This window comes from Bactrocera oleae, chromosome 3 (genome assembly GCF_042242935.1).
Source record: "Bactrocera oleae isolate idBacOlea1 chromosome 3, idBacOlea1, whole genome shotgun sequence".
Taxonomy (NCBI): Eukaryota; Metazoa; Arthropoda; class Insecta; order Diptera; family Tephritidae; genus Bactrocera; species Bactrocera oleae.
Window position 1 is genome coordinate 20,610,177 of NC_091537.1, and position 21,679 is coordinate 20,631,855.

At 32.6% G+C, this 21,679-nt stretch overlaps 1 protein-coding gene across 7 annotated transcripts in view; it reads left to right on the plus strand.

Annotated features, from left to right (window-relative positions):
- LOC106623627 (CUGBP Elav-like family member 2) overlaps positions 1–4,848 on the plus strand; it is a 152,621-nt gene extending 147,773 nt beyond the window's left edge. For 5 of the 7 annotated variants that reach the window (XM_070106207.1, XM_036366783.2, XM_036366785.2 and 2 more), the window contains 3 exons: positions 704–1,147; positions 3,962–4,108; positions 4,215–4,848. In XM_070106207.1, coding sequence (XP_069962308.1) covers positions 704–1,147; positions 3,962–4,108; positions 4,215–4,486 — 863 coding nt within the window. In that variant the 3' untranslated portion in view covers positions 4,487–4,848. Of the gene's footprint in view, positions 1–703; positions 1,148–3,961; positions 4,109–4,214 lie in introns of those variants that run through there. The other 2 variants (XM_036366784.2, XM_070106208.1) reach the window with 2 other exon arrangements.
- The last annotated feature ends 16,831 nt before the right edge of the window (positions 4,849–21,679 follow it).

The following is a 21,679-nucleotide window of genomic DNA, read 5'->3' on the forward strand; positions in this document are numbered from 1 at the left end:
ACACAACGCTTACTGTGACAAGCGTCTGGCGTGACAAATTTCGCAGCAAAATAATTCGCTGGCACGCAAATTAATAAGCAAGGTGTTACCGCAAAGTCTCGATTTCGTCGAGGAACACTTTTAATTTTCGCATTGAAGTTCTCATTTAGTTTAGCTTGTATTTGTTGTTGTTATTGCTAACCGCATTGCATTTTCGCAAAGTGTTTTTTTTTGTGATTTATTTTTATTGTAGTTTTCTCGAAACTACCTTATTTTTATGCATTTTCTTTTCATTAATTATTTACATTAATCTATAATTACTCAGTTAATTTATGTAAGTAGCATATTTTTGTATGATTTTTTTACCCGTACACTTTGTATGTATGTTTATATGTATTTGTTTTAAGAAATATTATTTTTTCTTTTTGAAATTTACTACTTAAACTGCAAATATCAAAAATAATTTTTTTGTAAATGTAAATAATCCAATTGGGTGTGTGTTTTCTTCTATGTTTATTTTTATATTCGTTGAACATTTTTTGGTATGTCTCTATGATTGACTCTGTGGTCATGTACAAAAAAAAAATAAAAAAAAAAACCTAAATCAAAATCAAAATCATAAAACCACAAACAAATTCAAACAAAAACCAAAAATCCAAAATACAAAAACCTTTGATAAACCAAAAACCAAAAAAAACAAAAACACATAAAATGGAAATATCAGGACTAAATTTCCCACCGGATCACAGTGTCACAACCGCATCTCTATCGGCCGCTGCCGCCGCCGCCACCGCAGCCGCCAACCATGCCACAGCCGGTGCAGCTGATGCGTCTGGCCAGCCCAGCAACACTGTTGGCAATGGACTACTCTCAGCTCGATCCATTCCGATGCAGAACCTGGTAACGCTGGCCGCACTAGGTGCACACAATTATTCACCAAACCAAGCGCTGCAGTCACACAGTCACCTTATCACCTCATCACAACAACAACAACAACAGTCTCAACACCAACAACAGCAACAACGTCAAATACACGGCCTGTCGTATGCCACGGCACAGGCATTGAGCGCCAGCAACCAAGCGCAGGCGCAGGCGCATATGGCCCATCTACTACAAACGCCCTTAACTATGACTACACAGCTGACCGGAGCCACCGCCGCCAATCTTTGTAAGTATGAGCCAACTGCCAGTATGGAAATGGGGTCTGTATTTATTGAATTGAGCCTTACATTATATAGTATTATTATTGTATACGATATATTGTGTGTAGTTGAAGCATAAAGCGCTAAAATCGTGTTTAAGAAATTTTGAGTAGTCAAATCTTTGAAAACAATTCAACTTTGAACAAAACTCAACGTTGCCTTAACTCGAGTTTAGCGCTTCTGACTTTGTCGCCTTATTTTCATGAGTGTTTTTAATGTTTCCTAGTAGCGCACCGCATGTAATATTTAGTTTGAAAAATTATTATGTTGATTTGCTCATTAACACTGCATCTTTTAGAATATTTAGTTTTTGTTTGTTCTGCTTGAGTTTAGCACATTTGCATGTCTTAAAATGTTTTATAATATTCATTCAACCAAATAAAAAAAGAAATAACAATATAGTATACATACATGTAATAAACGTCTCCAACTAGTTGTGAGCACATATAATATTATTTGTCTAGAAGAGATGGTCCACGTAGTAACGCCGATAATATACATCAAACAAAGGTCATTAGGAGATTGCAATTAAAACAAGTTAAGTTATCACGAGTAAAGTAGTATACAATATACAAGTATACACTGAAAGTTGCAAGCTCCGAAATTATAAATCTTTCCCAATCCCTTACTCATATTACCATGAAATGGCAGTGCCAAGTGTAACAATCTATAATATCGTCTTCTTTAACGTGATCCAACCAAAAACCAAATAAAAAGCAAACCTTTTGTTGCGAGAACACAATGAGGGCCCAAATTTTTTCCCACTCTATCTTATATCCCACAATAGACTTAATTTTATATTTCAACACTTCTAATTAGGGCCCGGTTCACCTCAACACTATATTATAATTCTTTAGACTCTGCGTCCGACGTATAACATCGCCTCTACGACTCCTTATTTTATAAATATTCTTATTCGTCAGTTTCCACTAGAAGTGTTTTGCAATTCGCTGGCGAAACATTTTCTCAACTATTTCCTAAAAAGCAATCAGTCAAGGTCTGGTATCTTGGCAGTAGTTCCGAAACATATTTTGGTATTTCGGAAATATTTTATAATACTATAACAACAATAATGTCAACAATTTTTGCTTAAGTGAAATCATCAAATTATGATCTACATACATAAAAAGTACCAACTATCCGAAAGATTATAGGTAAACTCATTATAAGTTTGTTCTAAGTAAGGATTGGTCTGACCATTGTTGTTTCTAAAGCATATAGAACAATAACGAAATCGTGACGATGTAGCGGTAATCTGATTAAAATACCATATAAGATAGGCAAATTTTCTTCGAAGTGAGGCAGTTCGACAGGTTCAAAAACGTACAGTTTCGACGAGATCAGATCATAAGGAAAGGAAGTTTAGATGAGTAGGATTGAGGTGTGCAAAATGGTAAATAAATGGAAATAAATATTAAAAATATTAACAATAACTATAATCCCAAACTAGAACTTCAAACTTACGTAATTTTCGAAATTATACTGAACAATTTGATTCGATTGATTTTTTCAAAGGGTGCTGTTATTGTATCATTTAAAAATGTTTTAAAATAGTCAGGGATATGTTTTCCTTCAGTAGATCTTATAGAAACAGATGAATTAGTTGATATTTTTTATATATTTTAATTCTAATGGTAATATATATAATAATCAAGGAATTGAATTGAACAACAAAAATCAGAAATGTTTATTAATGAGTTGAGATCTCTAAAGCCCAAATTCTTTTTGTTCTCTCGCGAGATTATAAAACTATGGTATTTGCAAAATACGAAAATAGTTTAGTATATTATAATATAGATCCTTAAGAATACCTATTATTTTCCACTGCTAACTCCAGCAGCCAACTTCAAGCCATAGTGTGTTCAAAAAAAAAATTCGATTTCTCTCGGCACACTTTCTTCACTTTAAAGATACCGTTCTCTCTCTGGTCACTTTATTTTAGTATAATTTATAAAAATTGCTTGAGACATTTGAACTTTAGGATGTAAGAGTTTCTAGAACAGGTGCACCAAAATTTCATGGCATGTTCAGTTCAGTTCATTTGACACGATTAACGTTTAAAATCATAAACTTTAAAAAGAAAAGACAACAAAAATAGACACCCTTTATGCGCCCTATATGCAAACATAGCAATAGGATTATATATAAAAATACAAAGAAATGAACTCAGTAAACAAAATTTTAACAAATACTTTTTCCTAATACAAAACAAAGAATTACACACTTTACATAGATTTTTTTATGAAGGAATTAAAAATAATATTTTTCACATACAACAAAAAGGCTGGTCCTGCTGTTGTCTACCAAATTTAATACCACATAAAGGTTGTATAAACTCACAGAGTTAACCGCCCATAAAAACAAAGCTACGGAGCGATATTAAGCAATGAGTATTAAAAAATTGTTAATTTCAATAAAAATATAGCATGTCATATGCAAAATGCCTACCCAGCAAGGAAAAAAGTCCCCCCTATGCATGTTATCGTCCATCTATTGTGCAGGTTGTTGTAGTCAACTCATATATGTACGTACATATATAGCTGTGAATGTTAATGTATTTACATAACTATGTATGTTTGTATGTTCCGTGAATTTGTGTGGCTCTGATATTTATTAAACAGACATTTGTGGATGACATGTTCAAAAATCAGTGGACTCGTGTAAACAAACTGACCACTCAACGTGTTTTCAGTCGAAAAATTATGCGCATATTTCTATTTGGAAATTCAATACATTTAAATAATAATATATTTTGTACATTTTTCCAACATTTGATTTAGGGCCCGGTGGAGAAAGCCTTACCTCACCCTATGCACCGACACTAAGCCCCTTAACTAACGGTGCTGCCTTTGCAACAACTGCTTCACCACTAACCACTACAGCACTGCAGGCCGCGGCAGCAGGAGTGGCTGGGAAACAAGTCGAAGGTGAGGTGAAACCAATACATATCCGCAATTTGTAGTAATAGATTAATTTTTAAAAAATATTAAAGCAGACATTCACTTACACAAATATTTGTTAACCTCTCTGCAGGACCGGATGGCAGTAATCTCTTCATTTACCATCTACCTCAGGAATTCACCGACACTGATCTCGCATCCACATTTCTACCATTCGGCAATGTGCTGTCCGCCAAAGTGTTCATCGACAAGCAAACTAATCTGTCCAAATGTTTCGGTTTTGTATCCTACGATAATCCCCTCTCAGCGGGCGCAGCCATACAGGCGATGCATGGTTTTCAAATCGGCACCAAACCTTTGAAGGTACAACTGAAGCGCTCCAAGGATGCAGCTAAGCCATATTGAAGCAGCTAAAACATATACGTCTGCATCCAATGTGGCAGTGGAGATGATAAATGAGGCGTTGAAGAGGTAGAAGAAGAAGTAGAAGAAACAGAGAATAGCCTGCAGCGACAAATAAACCAAAGGACACAAGTTTTCATAGTGAAAATAAAAGTTCAAGTCAAAGTGCTTATAAGCACACATACATATGTATATATATCTAATTGCATATATATAAATATAAAGACCAAAGAAAGAGCTTAAACTAAAACAAATAAGGCAAAAACTGTTAGGGAAATAGCTTTCCTGAAGCATGGTTACATTAAATCAAATTTGCTGAATTGATTAGGAATAAATTAAAAAGCAAAATAAAAGGCAAACTAAAATGTTGTTTTTGTTTTTGTATGTAAACTGTAACTATACAAATATTTTCAGCAACAATTGTTATAAATAATATATAGTAATATTTTCAAAAGTACATATTTACGAAAAAAAATGTTATTGTAATTAAATGTACCATAATTACAATTTATTTGAGTAAGATTTGTTATAAAGTATTTTTTTTTTTCGAAATTTTAGATCGATTTACAATTTCTTAATGCCTCGAAGCAAACCAATTACTCTGCACCTCAACAAACACATAGAACACATTAAAAGTAAGGGTTTCGGGAACGTAAGCGCCATAGCTAACATAGTCTCAATACCAAACTTGTTAAAATTTTGAATTTTAATTTTAATAATACACTTTTAAACAAGTACTAAATATAATATTTTACCAAAAATAGTTAGAACTGCTGGCATAGCATACTTTTCATTAATTTTTACTGTTACTCGACTGACTTCCGAAACATACCAAAAATAGTAATAATTAGTCAAAAGAACACGTAAAATCTATTTTGTTCACATATTTTGGGTTTTATTCGTGATTTATCTGAACTTTAAGGGTTTTTATACAATTTCTGTTTGATAAGTGGAGTTTCGGCTCAAATAAATTAATATTTTGTAAACGTTCTAGTGCCTTTTGGTGTCAAATTTTTAAAGGTTGTTATCAGTTCGTCTACAAAATAATATTTATGTATAGTTTTTAACCCAATTTTTAAACAAATTTAAAGTAAATTAAATATTTAATAAAATATTTAGTTAAAAAGGCAAAGCTATCTAAAGTTTAGTATTTTTCGAAAGTCAGTTGGGCATTTTAATCAAACTCCAAAAAAGGTTTTAGGATAGGTTCCTTAATTCTTTAATGGTTTGCCACTCCTTAATTTTACATGGCAGCTCTCAGAGGCATAATAATATTCACATTTTCATCAAAACTATATATTTTCCCAAAATTCTAAATATTCTATAAAACATTATAATTCAAATAAATTTAAAATATGTTCTATAATATAATGGGTGCATTTCAGACAAGTTCGAGACTAAAATTACTTTGCTAAGATTTCATTACACATGTACATGAATATAGTAAACAAAATCCTTGTAAAAAAATATAAACAGAACCGTTTTTCTTAAGCGAGTACCAAAAGAACGCACAACTCGCTTAAAATCAACCAAATGCAAGTAGAAAAATTTCAGAGTTCAAAAATATGCTCCGCTGTTATTCCTTAACAAGTATAATCCTAATTCATTATTTATCTAAATATTCTTTTACCACGTGTTTACAAAATAACGGTACTTATATTAACGCTGCAACATAAAACCGCACACTTCTTAGTAGCCATGGCGTGATCAAGAGCGCTTTTCTTGATCGATTAATGTAATCATAGCACAAATGTTAACTGTAAACACACACATTTTAGACAGTTGCATTTAATCTTTTGGTTTTTGTTAACTGCATAATAAGTTTAAGTCAAGCTCTTAACGCAAGCACTTCTTAGTCATGAAACTTTCGCACCAAAAAAAAAGTTGCAAAAAAAACAAAATTTGTAGGTCACAAATTGAGTCATAGTAATTACAAAGAGTCAAATACATACATACATACATGTTATATAAACATCTCCGAATATGCCACGCTTTGGTTTAACACATACATACATAAATCAAATTTACAAACCTTGAATTAAAATTAAAATTAGTTATGTGACTTAGTCTTAAGCCAACATTCGTAGTAAATTAGTAGTGTTTTTAATTTCCGTTAAATGTATGTGCAACAATTTGTTATACGTAGAAATTTTATATTGTCGGCATACAGACATATACATACTTAAATGCGTGAATATGCGTATGTGTGTGCTATCAAAAGTGTACTTACTATTTACATAGCGGTAAATTAAGTATTTTACGTTCAGACAGATTCAAATTAATGAGTGGAATATGATTGCATATACTAATATATATATATACATACATACATACACTATGCTACAATTTTGTAGAATATTTTTTTCTGTGGAAATCTGTAAAACGGAAAATTATTTTTAGAGCATCATAATATTAAATATTAATAAATGTATTACTGAACTATTATTTAATAAAATAAAGAAACTAGCAAATGCATTAATGGGAATATATTAAAGGTGAATTTCTGTTATTATTTACATTATTAGTTGTCAGAGGAATTTTCTTTTCACTGATTCTAATTAATTAATAAAAACTCGCCTTAGCTGAGATAAAGTCTGTAAAAAGCCCTCTTTGTGAGTTTCGTCATGTGTTGTGTGGATTAATGTCTCTTTGAAAAGTTCATTCCGTCTCACATAAGCGCTACTGATCTCTCCAAAGCCCAACACTGAAAAAATATAACAGCAAAATATAATTCGTTTTCATTTTTCAAGATTATTTGAGGTGAAGTCATAATAGACCACATACCAAATTCCATTTCCGAACCGCAAGCAACAGATTACTAGAACCAAAAAACACTAGAATTTTATTAATTCAGCTACATAAAATAAACTAAAATCTTTATAATTTTACTTTTGTTTTTCTCGCCTGAAGTTCACCTAACTTTAAATGCTAAACACTCTTATTTAGGTTAAGCCATTGCATAACTCACAAACTGCAGGACTACTTTGTAGGATAAGAGCACCAACAAAAGAGTGTACAACACCAAAACGGCTATCGTGACCTATACTCGATTTTGGACAATGGTCTACTGTACGAATTGTCCAAAAACAATTTCCCTTATTAGTCATTTTCTAATTCATTAAAAACAATTAGATATATCATTAATATCAGCTTCGCATTACACAACTAGAATAGAGATATCTATTACGGAGTTTTCAACTCGCCTCAGTTAAATTGAAGTTGAAGCAATTCAATTTCAGATCAACCCAACTTTATTTTTTTGTATTACAACTACTTTCAGTCGAAGCTTTATTGATGTTGCGAACCTAAAAAATTAAGATTTTATAGATAATTAAACAGCTGAACATTTTTAAGCCAAAACTCAAAATAATTCAGTTAAGTTATTGCTCGCGAAAAGGTGAGGAATTATTAAAATATACATTGGTTTTGAATTATATTACGATCGCAAAAATTTTGTGGTCAACGGTGATGTGCTGCGCATCAGAAAAGCCTTTGTGATCACTCAAGTCCATTGGAACTTCCTAACACCAAGTAAGCCAAAGTTTATTTGATAATTAAATGGCTTTTAATAATGTTTCTTGCAGATTTATAAGTTATTTTCGTTTAAATGAGGAATCATTTTGTTTTTGAATGAGATGAAGGAACATTACCACGAACTCTTCCGTTCCCTGATGACGGTAGTTATCAATAATGCATTTTAAATGATTTTAACTTTGTGAAACAACCTATGATATTTATGGCTGTCACAAAACCTGCTTTTAAATGTTATGAACACCTTATTTGTGCATAGTGGATAAAACACCAATGACTGAAGAGACGCGGAAAGCTTTAAAATTTTAATTTTACTCAAAAAATATATTCCTGGGAATAGTAGACTTTAACGACTATTCATGTTTGAAACACTTTCCACGGTTCCTTAAATTTATTTTTACTGTTTCCAAATTGTAGCTTGCTTCGTGCTGTTTCGGGGTTTTACTCCACGAGCTCAACAAATTTGTCCCTTTTGTCCCCTTTGTATGTATTTGTACAAAATAACTGTTTAAAATAGTTTCAAAATATAACTAAAATAGTTTTATTTACGTATTTTCCATTTTTAATAAATATATTTTCTAAATAAACGCTGTTATGTTTAATTACAACTGCTATCAGTTGAAATTTTTTGATACTCTTGTCAACGCCACTGCCAGAGAGTTGAAAAAAAAAATTACCACAAAAATTTGACAACACTTCAACTGAAATTTGTTTGACGTGTTGAGTTGTTATGAATAATACCGAAACTTCAACCAAAATGTAGTTGAGGTGAAAACCATAACAATTAAGCTCGCTACGTAGAATGTACCAGCCTTTAGCCCATCTTTTTTTCCTGGCAAAAAAAGCCACCTGAAAAACATTATAAATATTAAAATCAAGAGGTGAAAATACTTGTAAAGACAAGCACCTATTCTGAAAGCTTCACTCTATTATATAAAGACACACTTTCACTAAAAAACATGCATTTCACTGTCAATCCATCGAGTAGTTAGTAACTATAATTGCTTGCTATTCTATCTGTACTCCATGACACCACTATGTCATACAAGCTCTTTGTTCGATTGCTTTTGAAATCGCGGTCGAATAATAGGAATCATATGTTAAGATCTTCAAAATTCGATCAAAGCCTAAAAATATGCAGCGATTTTTATATACACCGGAAATTGCACTGAAAGCGCTTTAAGATACAATACAATTAAAGACAGTCTATGCTAATGAAAAAAAGCATAGTGAATCTAAAATGAAATATTGCAAGTAACTACAAACTTACATATTATTGTAAAAGAGAAAATAAAAATTAACAAAAAATTACTGCTTCGATCGAGGCGTAAAATGTTTGTTAGTGCAACAAATAAACACTAAATGCAAACAAAATTGCAAGCGCTGCACTGTGTTGCGTGAGTGACAAAAAATACTAAAATTTGTTTGAATAAATTTATATAAAAATATAATTATATTATATTTTATGCACACTTAAAGCTAGTAACACTGATTTGAATCTTAATTTTGTTACCAAATATATGAAAATCTGATTTTCAAAAATTTTTTAAGTTAAAAAAATTTTAAAATTCCCACAATTGATTAGCAAGCTTCAGTATAAAGCTACATTGAGACTTTATAAATAACTAATAAGCAGTAACTGGAAATTTTCATTTTCTCCGTTCAATGTTTTGAGCTCCATGCCAAATATTGTCGCTTCATATGACTGATTAAACCACTGTGCTTCCAACAGGAAAAACCGAAGAATATGGTTGCAGGCTATAAAAGTGAAAACAAATAAGAGTAGCAGTGAAAAGAAATTACTTGCCAATTTATGTTTTCACACCGACAACACAAAATCACTCGCGGCACTGGCACCAACGCGAGCCGCGCTACAGTTACGGCGCACAGCGGCTGTTGCAACAAATCGAAACAAATAAAATAAGAAATACATATTCGAAAAGCATATAGCGCAACATGGCTATTGAAACCAAAAATTCAACATAAAAACAACGAAGTGTTGCAACAATATTTGCAACTATTTCAGCAGTTTCGGCAACAATAACACACCTTTGACACCTCAAACCAACCGAAACGAGCAAAAAAAAGCACTAAAATTGTTAGCAAACGCTGAAATTGGTTGCCAACTAAAAGGCGAGAGGGCGGGCGAATGTGAAGGCGTGGTTGAGAACGTAGTCGAGGAGAGGGTAAGTGGGCGCGAAGCTTTGCTGTTTAAATATTTCATGTGTTGATAGCAAACATTGACGGCCTACTGCCGCAGCGCGACGTTGTTTGAGTTGTTGTTGCCGTTATTGTTGCGCCAGCAGACGGACCACCGTTGCCTGATTTATGACTTTAAGGATAACGGCAAGCATTCATGATCTGCACAGTTATAACGTCAACATTGTAGCGGATGAACACGGCAAGCGAAACTTGCACGTCTACCAACGATGGGTGGCAAGTGTCACGAGCTGCAGGTGGAAGTGCAGCAAACGAAGGCGTAACGCTGAAAGAGTAGAGAAAAACTGTAGCGACACAAGTATATAAAAAATATTCTGTGTATCCTGCGAGTAAACGGATTTCGCGGATGTCGCACAGACATTTCGTTGCAGTTGATATTATTAGTAAATCAAATTTACAGAAAGCATCAAGTAACGGTATTTTATGTGTGGCTGCTTTTTGTGGCAGTGCATATTAGGTGCATGAATATTTAATTGTGGTGTTAAAGGTAACAGTTTTTGTAATTCTTTTATAAATATTTTGCATATTTTGTTGCTGAAAGTCCAACAACTATGCAATATGCAATTATATATTGTATAAGTTTTCAATACGAAGTTTCGAACATGATAAAAATTTATAGGAGGCACGGAAAGAGATATGGAGATCTTGGTCTTCAGTGGCAGCAAAGAAAAAACCTGAGGAAAACCATACTTTGATATATTTTACCAAAATTTCCTCATTTTGTTTATTTCCAAACGGTTAAAACAATACAAATTGGTTAAAACAATACTTATATTTTAAGAACATACATTTTGAAAGACATCCGCCTTTTTTAAGTATTCCGTAATTAGATTCAAACCCAGCGGTCTTGAGTTGGTCTTTCTCTTTCTCTGAACATTCCTCTTGATCTTTAAACTGTAAAATGGTGATCTCTTAATAAAGGAGGGAGACTCATCTTGAAGTTCGTCGGCTTCTTTTAGGGAGGTATGCATCCACTCCGATAGCAGAACTGTTATACAGTCTTTGAGCTCACGGTCTTTTAGATCTGGACATCACAACACAGAGGCGTCTCTAGCTCTCCAAGTGGGACTACTCGCGATATTACGAGAAATTAACCTAACCTAACCTAACTGAAATCGCACAGTGGAACCTTATATTTTGTCTACAGACAAACTGAAAAATTCTTATCGCTCTCTAAGAAAAATTCATTACAAGATCATTATAACTGAACTGTTGGACAAATGGTTCGAGGTGTATCATTTTGAGTGACGTAAGTTATGGCCAATTTGAAAAAAAGCTGTATTATATGAATTTTTATATTTTCATCAAACAACACTTTCTGGTAAAAGAGCTTATATTGGTATAAAATAATCTCCTAATCATCATTATCTATATGTTGTGCCAAAGAAGCAATGTAAAATTAAAATGGACCTATTCACAACGAAACAAATCAAGAAAAACAACGTCAAAATTATTTGAACTGTGCTTCTAAAAAAAGAACAAGTCAACTGGAGTTTAATTCCTCTGTCAAAGAATTACAGACAAAAAGTTGAAAATGCAAATGGCAAAGAATTTTAAATTAAATAAACAAGAAAAAGCACGAACTTCGGGCCGGTTCCGACGCTATAATACCCTTCACAAATACAATAGATTCCATACAAGAACTCGATCTGGATCGGTCAGTTTGTATGGCAGCTTTATGTTATTCTATAGTAGTTTAATGTCGGGGTCTCAAAAACTAAGGGACAAATTCGCATATATACTAACAGACCGACGGACTTGGAAAAATCGACTCAGCTCGTCACTCTGATCATTTATACATACATACACTTCATAGGGTCTCCGATGTGTCCTTCTGTGTGTTGCAAAGTTCGTAGCTAACTTAATTTACTATAAAAAGTTTCTGAATTTACCAAACTTTTGATCCAGGTTTTTTATTTTATGACCCCTCTCCTTTAACTGATATTAATTCAACCTGTTGCTGTTGTAATTTTAAAATATTACTTAATGCGTTCGAATAATAAAAAAATATTAACTAGAAATTGTAATTAATAGAAAATTTTCATATTTACCCGCCTTTGTATATTTCATACATTCAAAGTGCTTTTTGACCGAGTTTTCGAATTACTAAAAAAAATATTGAATCTAGTGAAAAGTTTTTAAATAAAAATTACCAGCTACATCCATCTTTATATATAGCATACATAGCGTATATATAACGGTTACATACACCACATAGTATATTTAAATTACTGCACCACTCCAAGTTCCTTACTTATTTCATTTTCCTTAATTACCGAACTGGAAAACTAAATAGAAATGAAAGCGCACACCTTCTGCAGAATTTAATAACAATGAATATGTTCGAATGCAACAACCAACACTACCACATACCACATGCCATATTTACATAAGCGAGCATTTATGATACATACACACATATGCTGCCTCGAATGTTGCACAATGAATAAACGTTGCCACTTTCGGTTGGGGGGAATAAAGCACTGTCGGAGGGATTTTTAATCTGGCCAACTATTTTACAGTAACAACAAAGTTTAAGTTTCAATAATGAAAGGGGGAATTTTCAAAAAAGTTCCTACTAACAATGGCTGACAGACTGAATAATGTCGAAACACAATGGAATTTGGAAATTGAAAAGCGAATATGTGAGGGGAGGGGAGAACAAAAAACTGAAAATCCAATGTGTAAAAATGAGTTGTTAAATACATAAAATTGTATATGTATTTTTATATATGTGTAGTATATATATATATTTATATAGAAATACATATATATAAATATATGTAAGTTCATATGTCGGTTCCTAAGCAAATTTTAGAATTTCCTGCAAAATTCGCTATAAAGTTATTATTTGCGGCATGAGCATTTGTAACTCATACCTGTTAACTTGAGCTCTTTTTCAGGAAATTTCAGTTTAATTCTTTATTTTTGCATTTAAATGAAAAACAGAAAAATAATGGTAAGCTTATTGCATTTACTTCTTGAAGTAAATCCTCTTGCATTTATGATAAAGTTTTAATTAACGTATTTTACTTGGAAAACTGTAATGCGAATTAAAAATGTACCTTGAAAATTATTTTCTACTGTTGTCTTCTCAAAGGAATACAGCCTGAGCTAAAAAGTGTTGAACAATTTAATAGCTTGGACATTAACAAATCGGAAAAACGGAAAAGCTGGGCAGTAGAGGAGAAAGTGCCTAGATATTCCACTTCGCCTTTCTTCATAGTGAGAAAGTAGTTCAGAGGACCATTTACGGTTAACTCTGGGCCGGAAGAATCCCGCAGCCGCTCAATTTCTGGTTACTGATCAGCGCCTTCCAAGCTCACGGGAGGTCCATAGGTCCAGTGTTAGAGCGCATGAGAACAACGGTGTACAAGCTTGCTTCAAATCGAATGAAATTTGGGTAAGGGTGACCTCTCCAGCTTTTTTGAGGTTTTTTGAAATGCAAAAAATATATGCTAGCAGTCTCCACACCAATGGAGAGCTCAACGAAAACACTGGGGTCGAGACCATCGCCGTAGCAGCGGAGATACTCGAAAAAGTAATAAATAATAAACAGAATAAATTAATCTAAAAATCTAAAAAATTGCACACCCTGTATCTACATATCTAAAGATTTTATTTCACTTCACAATATCATATTTTATTTAAACAAAATTTAAATGCCAATTTAAGCATTTAAATGTTAATAATTCTTTAATTGTAATATTTACAGGCGCCTTAAATGCTGCATCATTTGTCCAATTAAAATGACGAAATTCACTGGTTTTAATCAAATTGAATTTATGCAAGAAATTTAATAATATTTTACCTAAATAAATTATAGGTATTTAAATTGAAAATGTGTGCATTTAGCACGAGTGCACACGAATATTTTCAACAGATAGATTTTTTATTTATTTAAAATATATTCAAGTGAATTGCGAAAATATCAATCACAGCCATACAGTGTGGTGAAAAAATACAGCATTTTAATGCAAATTATGAAAAATATTTAATAAAAAATACAAAAAAATAAACTTAGAGATATCGAATTAGGCTTCATATTTTCCGGCTAATGTGTAGTCTAACAAGTTTGATAGATATAAATCAGATATTCTTGATAGTTGACAATTGTTCTAGCTATTGTAATTCCCATAAATCTTCAAGCGTAGAACAAAAAGATTTCTCGAAAGTAGCTAAGTCCACTTTCGAACACTGTTTGCAGCAATTGAGGCCGTATGTCAGCATAACACGCCGAATATTCTTTTCTTAGGCGTCAATCGTCTCGAGCTTATCTCCGTAGACTTTACATAATCAAACAATATTAAGTTCAGCTATATTAAGCCGCACGATCTTGCAGGCCAGGCCACAAGCCCACGAGGCGTTATAATGTGCTCACCAAAAATTTTTTTCAACTAATGGATTGTTTCGTTCTCGACTCTGTGACATGTAGCGCCATCTTGTTGAAACCAAAAGTCGTCCATATCAACATCCACCAAATCAGGCTCGAAAAATATATTAATAAGATTCCCCATTGACTGGAACATTATGGCCGGCTTTATTTAAAGAAATATGGACCACTTACCTTCTAACCATAGAGCACCCCAAACAGTGATTTTTTGAGAATGATTTTTTCTTTACTAACGTACCCATTCAACCAAAAGTTAGCTTTATTACTAAACAAAATTTTCTTGTGAAAATCGGAAATGGTTGCCATCTCGTTTGAGGCCCATTCACCGAACATGCGATGAATGCTCGGCTTCAATTATGGTACGAGTTGGATTTTGTAAGCCCGCAAACGAAAATTTTCCATAAAGTGGCACAGCTCCAATTGTTGTGCGCAATGGCGAATGGACTCATCGGATTTACTTCGATACTCTGCTTCACAGCAGCAATTGCGTCTTCGGAGCGCACTGCACGGCGTCTTTTAGGACGCGCATTATCTACTAGAGTAAGCAAGGTGCGAAACCGATCTATAGTTGATCGAATTGCCGACTCTGCTGAATGATTATGTGGACTGAATATTGGACGCCGCAGCGCACAATGCGTAGCGCGAACCGAACCATTATTTTGCTAATAAATTTAAACGATTTGCAAACGTTGTTCCGGTCTGCTTAAACCATTCATTATGTAATGGAAAACCAAACTGAGTATAAGTAAGTCAAGTAACAGCTGTAAAAAAGACCAATTTCGAAAAAGGAATTGCCTCATTTGGAACCATACGTTCAAAAAAAAAAACACGTTATCTTAAACGAAGCATTCTTTATAATTTGGGAGGAAATTTCTAGTTTTTACACCTCACTGTATAATCATAACTTTATAAACTATATATAGGTATATGACTTACACATTGAAATAATAGTTTAATATTATATTTTGAAGAAGATCAAAATAAATATTTATTGCTTACAAATTAATTTTCGAATGGATATTAAATTTAGGACTTTTTCTTCTCTCAATGATAATTAAATTTAGGACTTTTTCTTCTCTTAATGATGTAAAATATTTATAACAAGAATGTACGTTGATTTTTTTCTCTTCAACGAAACTCTTATAAATACAGACATATACTATATTATATATAGAACCCGTAACTTTTTTAATCTCACAGTTCCGCGACTAATGGAAATATAACGAAATTAATATAACATTTTTTTCCTAAAGAATTTTTTTTCGGTTCCAGGTTTTATTTCTTTCATCCTTGAACATATTTTCCTAAAACACTTATTCGACTAGCGATCGATACCAGCATTTATGTTTAGTAAAAAAAAGCTGCCCATAACCTCCCTAATTGTATCGCCTTGAATTATGTCAGTTTAAATAAATATATTGCCGTTATATTTAACTGATTATTAATTTCTCTTATGAATGTGTACATAAGCTCAAATATATTGTACATAATTAACTTGACAGGAAGTTGACCATAATTAATTCTGAATAAGCAATAAATAAATATTTTTTGCCGCATTTTCAACCAACCGGAATAAACGGTAATACAACTAATTATTATTTAGTTAATATAATACCATTGCGCTACTGTGCTACTTAAAGTGTATATGGAATTTAAATTTATTACTTTTTTAATAGCAACAATTCAGTCATCATCAAGTCAACACAAGAAAGACTTGGGGTTTGAAACTTTGCTAGGTCTTTGAAATAAGCCCAAACTATTCAAAATAGTTGGCATTTCAATAGTATTCTCCAGCTTAAAAGTACTGCTTTAAATTTATAATTAAAATTTACAGATAAATTATGAACGGATTACGGAACTGTTAGGGTTACTGTATATATCGACGAAAAGCTTTGTGCCTCTCACAAATTTGTTAAGGCAGCTAAGAATACATGTGTGCTCAAATTTCAGACAATTCACCTGACTCGCTGAAAATATGATTCTCGAAGTGTTTCAACCTCAGTTTAGCGAAAGATGAATGAAGAAAGTGTTTTCGGATCGCTTTCACTCACACAACTTTTGCAATTTGCATCGCACAAGTTTTTTAGCATCACAGCATGTTTTTTAAGAGAACACTCTCCAGAATATCAGAGGCATACAGGTGCTGGTGCCGAACGCTTACTGAACTCATGTGATGTCAATAGAATCAGCGCTAAAGCACAAAAGGACAAGAGAGAACTGACAAGGATGACATGATACGAGACTGATTACGAAGATTAGGGAAATTTGAACAGCTGATTTCAAAAAAGGCGGGATGCCAGAAATAAACCCGTTAAAAGTATCTGACAAAAGCATAGCGGAACGAAAAGTTCAAGGAACGACTCAAATACTTTTGAATAACGTGCAACTAAAGTTTGTTTGCTATTATTTGTTATAAATTCGAAATAGTATTTGCATTTAAAACGTTAATCATAAAATAATTTTTTTATGAGTTGCATTGATTATTTGTTATAGTTTTTTTTATTTTTATATTGAATGTTTTTATTATGTTATATGATTTTTAAAAACATTATAAGATGAACACACGTATTTAGGGCCGTATATGCGTGATATAGGTCTACTCGGGAACCGAGGACCTTAAAATAATATTGATGTGCAAAATGCCCCAAAATTATTTTTAAAATACCCTATTCATTTTCTCTCGACAGTGGCATGATTGACAAATGTTATAAAAAATGAGGATTTAGATAGCTCTCACTCGAATCAAAGAGTTCCGTATCATATCATCCATGGAACTGACTCATTCACAATATCATTAAATTGAGAAGAGAATGCCCTTTCTCGCGAGCTCATCGGCTTTGCAGTTTTAGCGATTACGGTATGGCCTGATTACCAAAACGGTCTGATATTAATATGCTTTATGCTATTGACAATGAGGTCAAATACTAATTTACTAAATTTGAGTCAGCTAGCTCAAGACTAGTATCGCCGCTCCACTGTCGGAGCGAATTCTAACCCTCCTAAAGAAGGCTTCGTAGCAGTACGTCTACTATTATCATAATGGCAACCATATCTGCTTGAAAAACGGTACAGAGACAGACGAAAACACAAATATGCACTAAATTTGCAAAAATTCAAATAAAAAAGTTATTAGTTTAGAGATTCTGAGGCGTCTTTGTGAAATTTTTCATTGTAAACGACTGGTTATCGTCTATTTGGAACTCATATTTTAGTCAAACGCTAATAAAAGTTGAATATCCGCTAACTTCTGCCATATATTTGGCCTCTTGAGCCTCTTGTTTTCTTAACCAAAATATCCCAAAAAAGGCGACTAGAGATTATCCCGCCTAAGGCTTATGTATGTGAATCATTACCTTCATAAAAATTAGATAGAAATTCAAAACGAGTATTGAAAACGATCTTAAAAAATTGGAATACAATTTTAATAGTTATGAATTTCACTATTATTATTTGACAGCTACACATTCATACCAATCTCTGAATAATTTGTCAACACTTTAATTGTAACTGTTTTTTTATTTAACCAATATTTTATTTTCTGATTGTGAATTTATGAAAAACCATATAAATATTTTATTAGAAAACACACACAAAACTTTGCGAAACATAAACGAATATGTCCGGGGACATGATGGATGCGAAAGCCCGCTAAGGCGATTGTGTGGGATTTGTTTGGCGTTTTGGTTTTATGAAAACTTTAGGCAAACTGCTACTTCTCACATGCATGTATATATAAATATATGTATGTATATATACATATAATATATATATATAAGTATATGTAAGTTTTTTTTGTACTTTCTATTCGCACTTTTTTATGCACTTTTTGGTGCATAAACGGATATGTACCACGCAGTAAGGCATGTAAGTAAAAAATTAAAGGCTAGTTACTTTGGCTTGAAAGTGAAATAGTCTGAAAAGGATTATACCTTTTGTACCTAAACTTACGTTACTTGAAAACTTAGAAGGGGTCAAATTGAACTCGCTAATATTATAAATAATGTTTAATATTTTTGGGAGGTTTGTCCTTAAAGTTTTGATCCATAATTGAACTAGAGTTTCTATAGTTTTTTTCTGAAACTAGCAAGAGATTAGGCTAACCGAATTCACATGATCGACATCCTGCAGGACACCACCTTACCAAAAATAACAGCCACTATTATGGAAAAAATTAAGCCGTCTGACTAGTTGTGGTTGCGGTGTATACTGGTTATAAGGTAAGGAGTTCATATCAATGTATATGTATGAGGTGTTGTGTTATTTGCATTTTACAACAACATGCTACTATGTGAAAAAAAAGCCGAAACTAGTCAACAAGCAAAAACATCATCAACCTATTACACAGCAAATAAAATAAATGTCCACTAAGCCGCCATGTTCAGCCGGATATGAGTAAGTTTTTCATGAGTTTCGTTAATAAAACACAATTTATTTGTCACAAAATGCCAATTTGAAACTCGCGGGAGTTGCGTGTTTTTCGTGTGGCTCACACACGCATACATACTCGTAAATGCACATTCGGGCACAAGCACTTACGTGGCACATACAAGCACAGTTCCGCAGAAAACTTTAAACTTCGTGTTGCAGGCATGAAATAAAATCATAAATGTCTATATTCATGCACATGCCTTCATATATACATAGGTAGGTACTATATATGTGCTTATGTACCTGAAAAGCATAAGCGCATCGAGCCATAAATGCACACATTTTTGTACACCAACATGCATGTTGCAAAGTCAACCTGAAAGCGCATCAAATTGACAGAACAATTTTTAAATATTTCAGTTTTTTCCGAAAGTCAGCAAATTTTTTTGCATAATATGTTGCATGCCCCGACAGATTACAATGAAAATGATAGACATAAAGAGCTGAGTAAATTTTTTGGTTTATGTGTGTGTGTTTGTTGTATGGAAAAATGCTACTGTAAAGAGAGTTTTTAACTGATATCGACCAAGTGTGCGTTATGGTGTGCGGATTATGCTGAGAATTCGAAAAATTTTAGTAAAATAAAAATAAAAAAAATCCTTTGAAAACAAAAAGTATTCTTAAACAAGTTTTATAGTTACAATAAAACACAATTATTTGTTACGAGAGTTACAGATACAATAAAAATTTTAATTATAATTTTATATATTCATCTACCGTTTTTAATTATTTTTACGATAATTATACAAATAATTTAAAAGATGATTCGAAAAAGTCGAAGGAAGTTGAAAAGCTAAAATTTTAGTATATTTTAATATACTCATAGACGAAGGAAGTAACGTTTCTCAACATTAATATCATAAATTGTTTTAACTATTAATCTCTCTCTATAAAAATAAGTAGAAAGTAACGCCAGCAGAAAGGTCTCAATAACCCCATGGCCATCACAGGGTTAATATGATCGAATAAATAAATTTTTCAATGTACTCAACGGATATTAAACTAAGCGAATTGTAGCAATACTTAAACGAAGGCTTTAAAAGAGTCGATGTATTGTACATATATTAAAAAGGTAATAACTATATCCATTTTTTTGCACTCATTTTCAAAACAATGACCTGACCTTTCAAACAGTTTGTATGAAGTTTTTATTCCATGATTTTAACCTTTACTCTCTCTCAAAATATTTTTAGAAGTTAAGCGAACAAAAGAATCCAAAGTACTGGTAAATTTGAGCATTAAGGGGTTAAAATATCCTAGAAAAATATTTTTTCAACCCCTTTGCACATTGATAAAAATTGAAATACAATTTATTTGAAGTTATTTTAAACACTATTCGAAACGGACTTTGAAACAGAAGAAGAAGTGTTTTTGCAAACACCATGAAATCTAAGGCGTGATCTTTTAAAAATCCCTGGTGAAATTTCCAGAAGACCATCTTAATTAAGATTTGGAAACTTGAAATTCTCTTTCTAAACAAAATTTAATTTTAAGTGAAGAAATTACCCATTCGCTTTAGTGTTAACCCTTTAACTTCACAAAAATTTGTCTTAAAACATTTATTTATTTTAAGAAAATAAGAAATTGAATTAGTTTAACTCGGAAACAGTGATGTGCTTTTATAGAGCTATACAATATCATGAGACAAATTACACAAATGTGTGATTATTAGAGAGTTAAATGTTCCAAAAGTTATTCGTTCAAAATTCTAGCACATGTCATTGAAAAAACAAACACTTGTTTCCAAATAATTTGTTACTGAAAACTCAAATTTCAGAAATTAATGATCTTTGATGATGAATGATCTTTATCAAAGCAGAAAAAACGTTAGCATCTGTTGCACCGAAACTAAACTACTCTTCACAAATAGAGATTGCAAACTTTTCAATACAAACACTTGATTACAATCGAATCGATATCTCAAAAATGGACTGACTAGTTCGCGTATATGCAGACAGACGGACAGACGGGCATGGGTAAATCGACTCGGCTTGTCATACTGATAATTTATATAAATTTATTAGGTCTCCGACTTTTCCTTCTAGGTGTTACAAACTGCCTGTCAAACTTAATATACCCAGTACAAAATATAAAAAAGAGGTTTAAAATGAAAGCTAAGAAACTATTTTATTTTTTTAATTCACATTCACCAAAGCGACTAATTAAGCATTAAATCAAATATTTTTATCAGCGGTTGGCAAACTTTTACAACTCGTTGAACCCAACTCTTGTGTCAAAATTGTATCGCCGACACTAAAAGCGGATTAAAGAGCGAAACTTAAAATTTTGATTATACAACACCAACACCTACAGTAAAATATGCGCTAGACAAAATTAATTCCTTCACCCTTTACCTACACCCGCCTTCTCCAACCAGCGCAGGCATAAGAAAAGCCTGCTGGAATCAAGAGCTACACCAATGTTGTTGACGATAAGCAAGAGATTGAATAATTCAGTATGGACATTCGTTGTGTGACTGAGTGTGAATGTGTGTGTGTGTGTGCGTCAACTGCTAACAATCTCTCCACAAGAAAGTACTTACATTATACACAAACAAATACAAATGCACTTTCGTGCTTGACGTAATAGTGGTGATAGTGCCACGAACTTTATCAAAGAAAAAC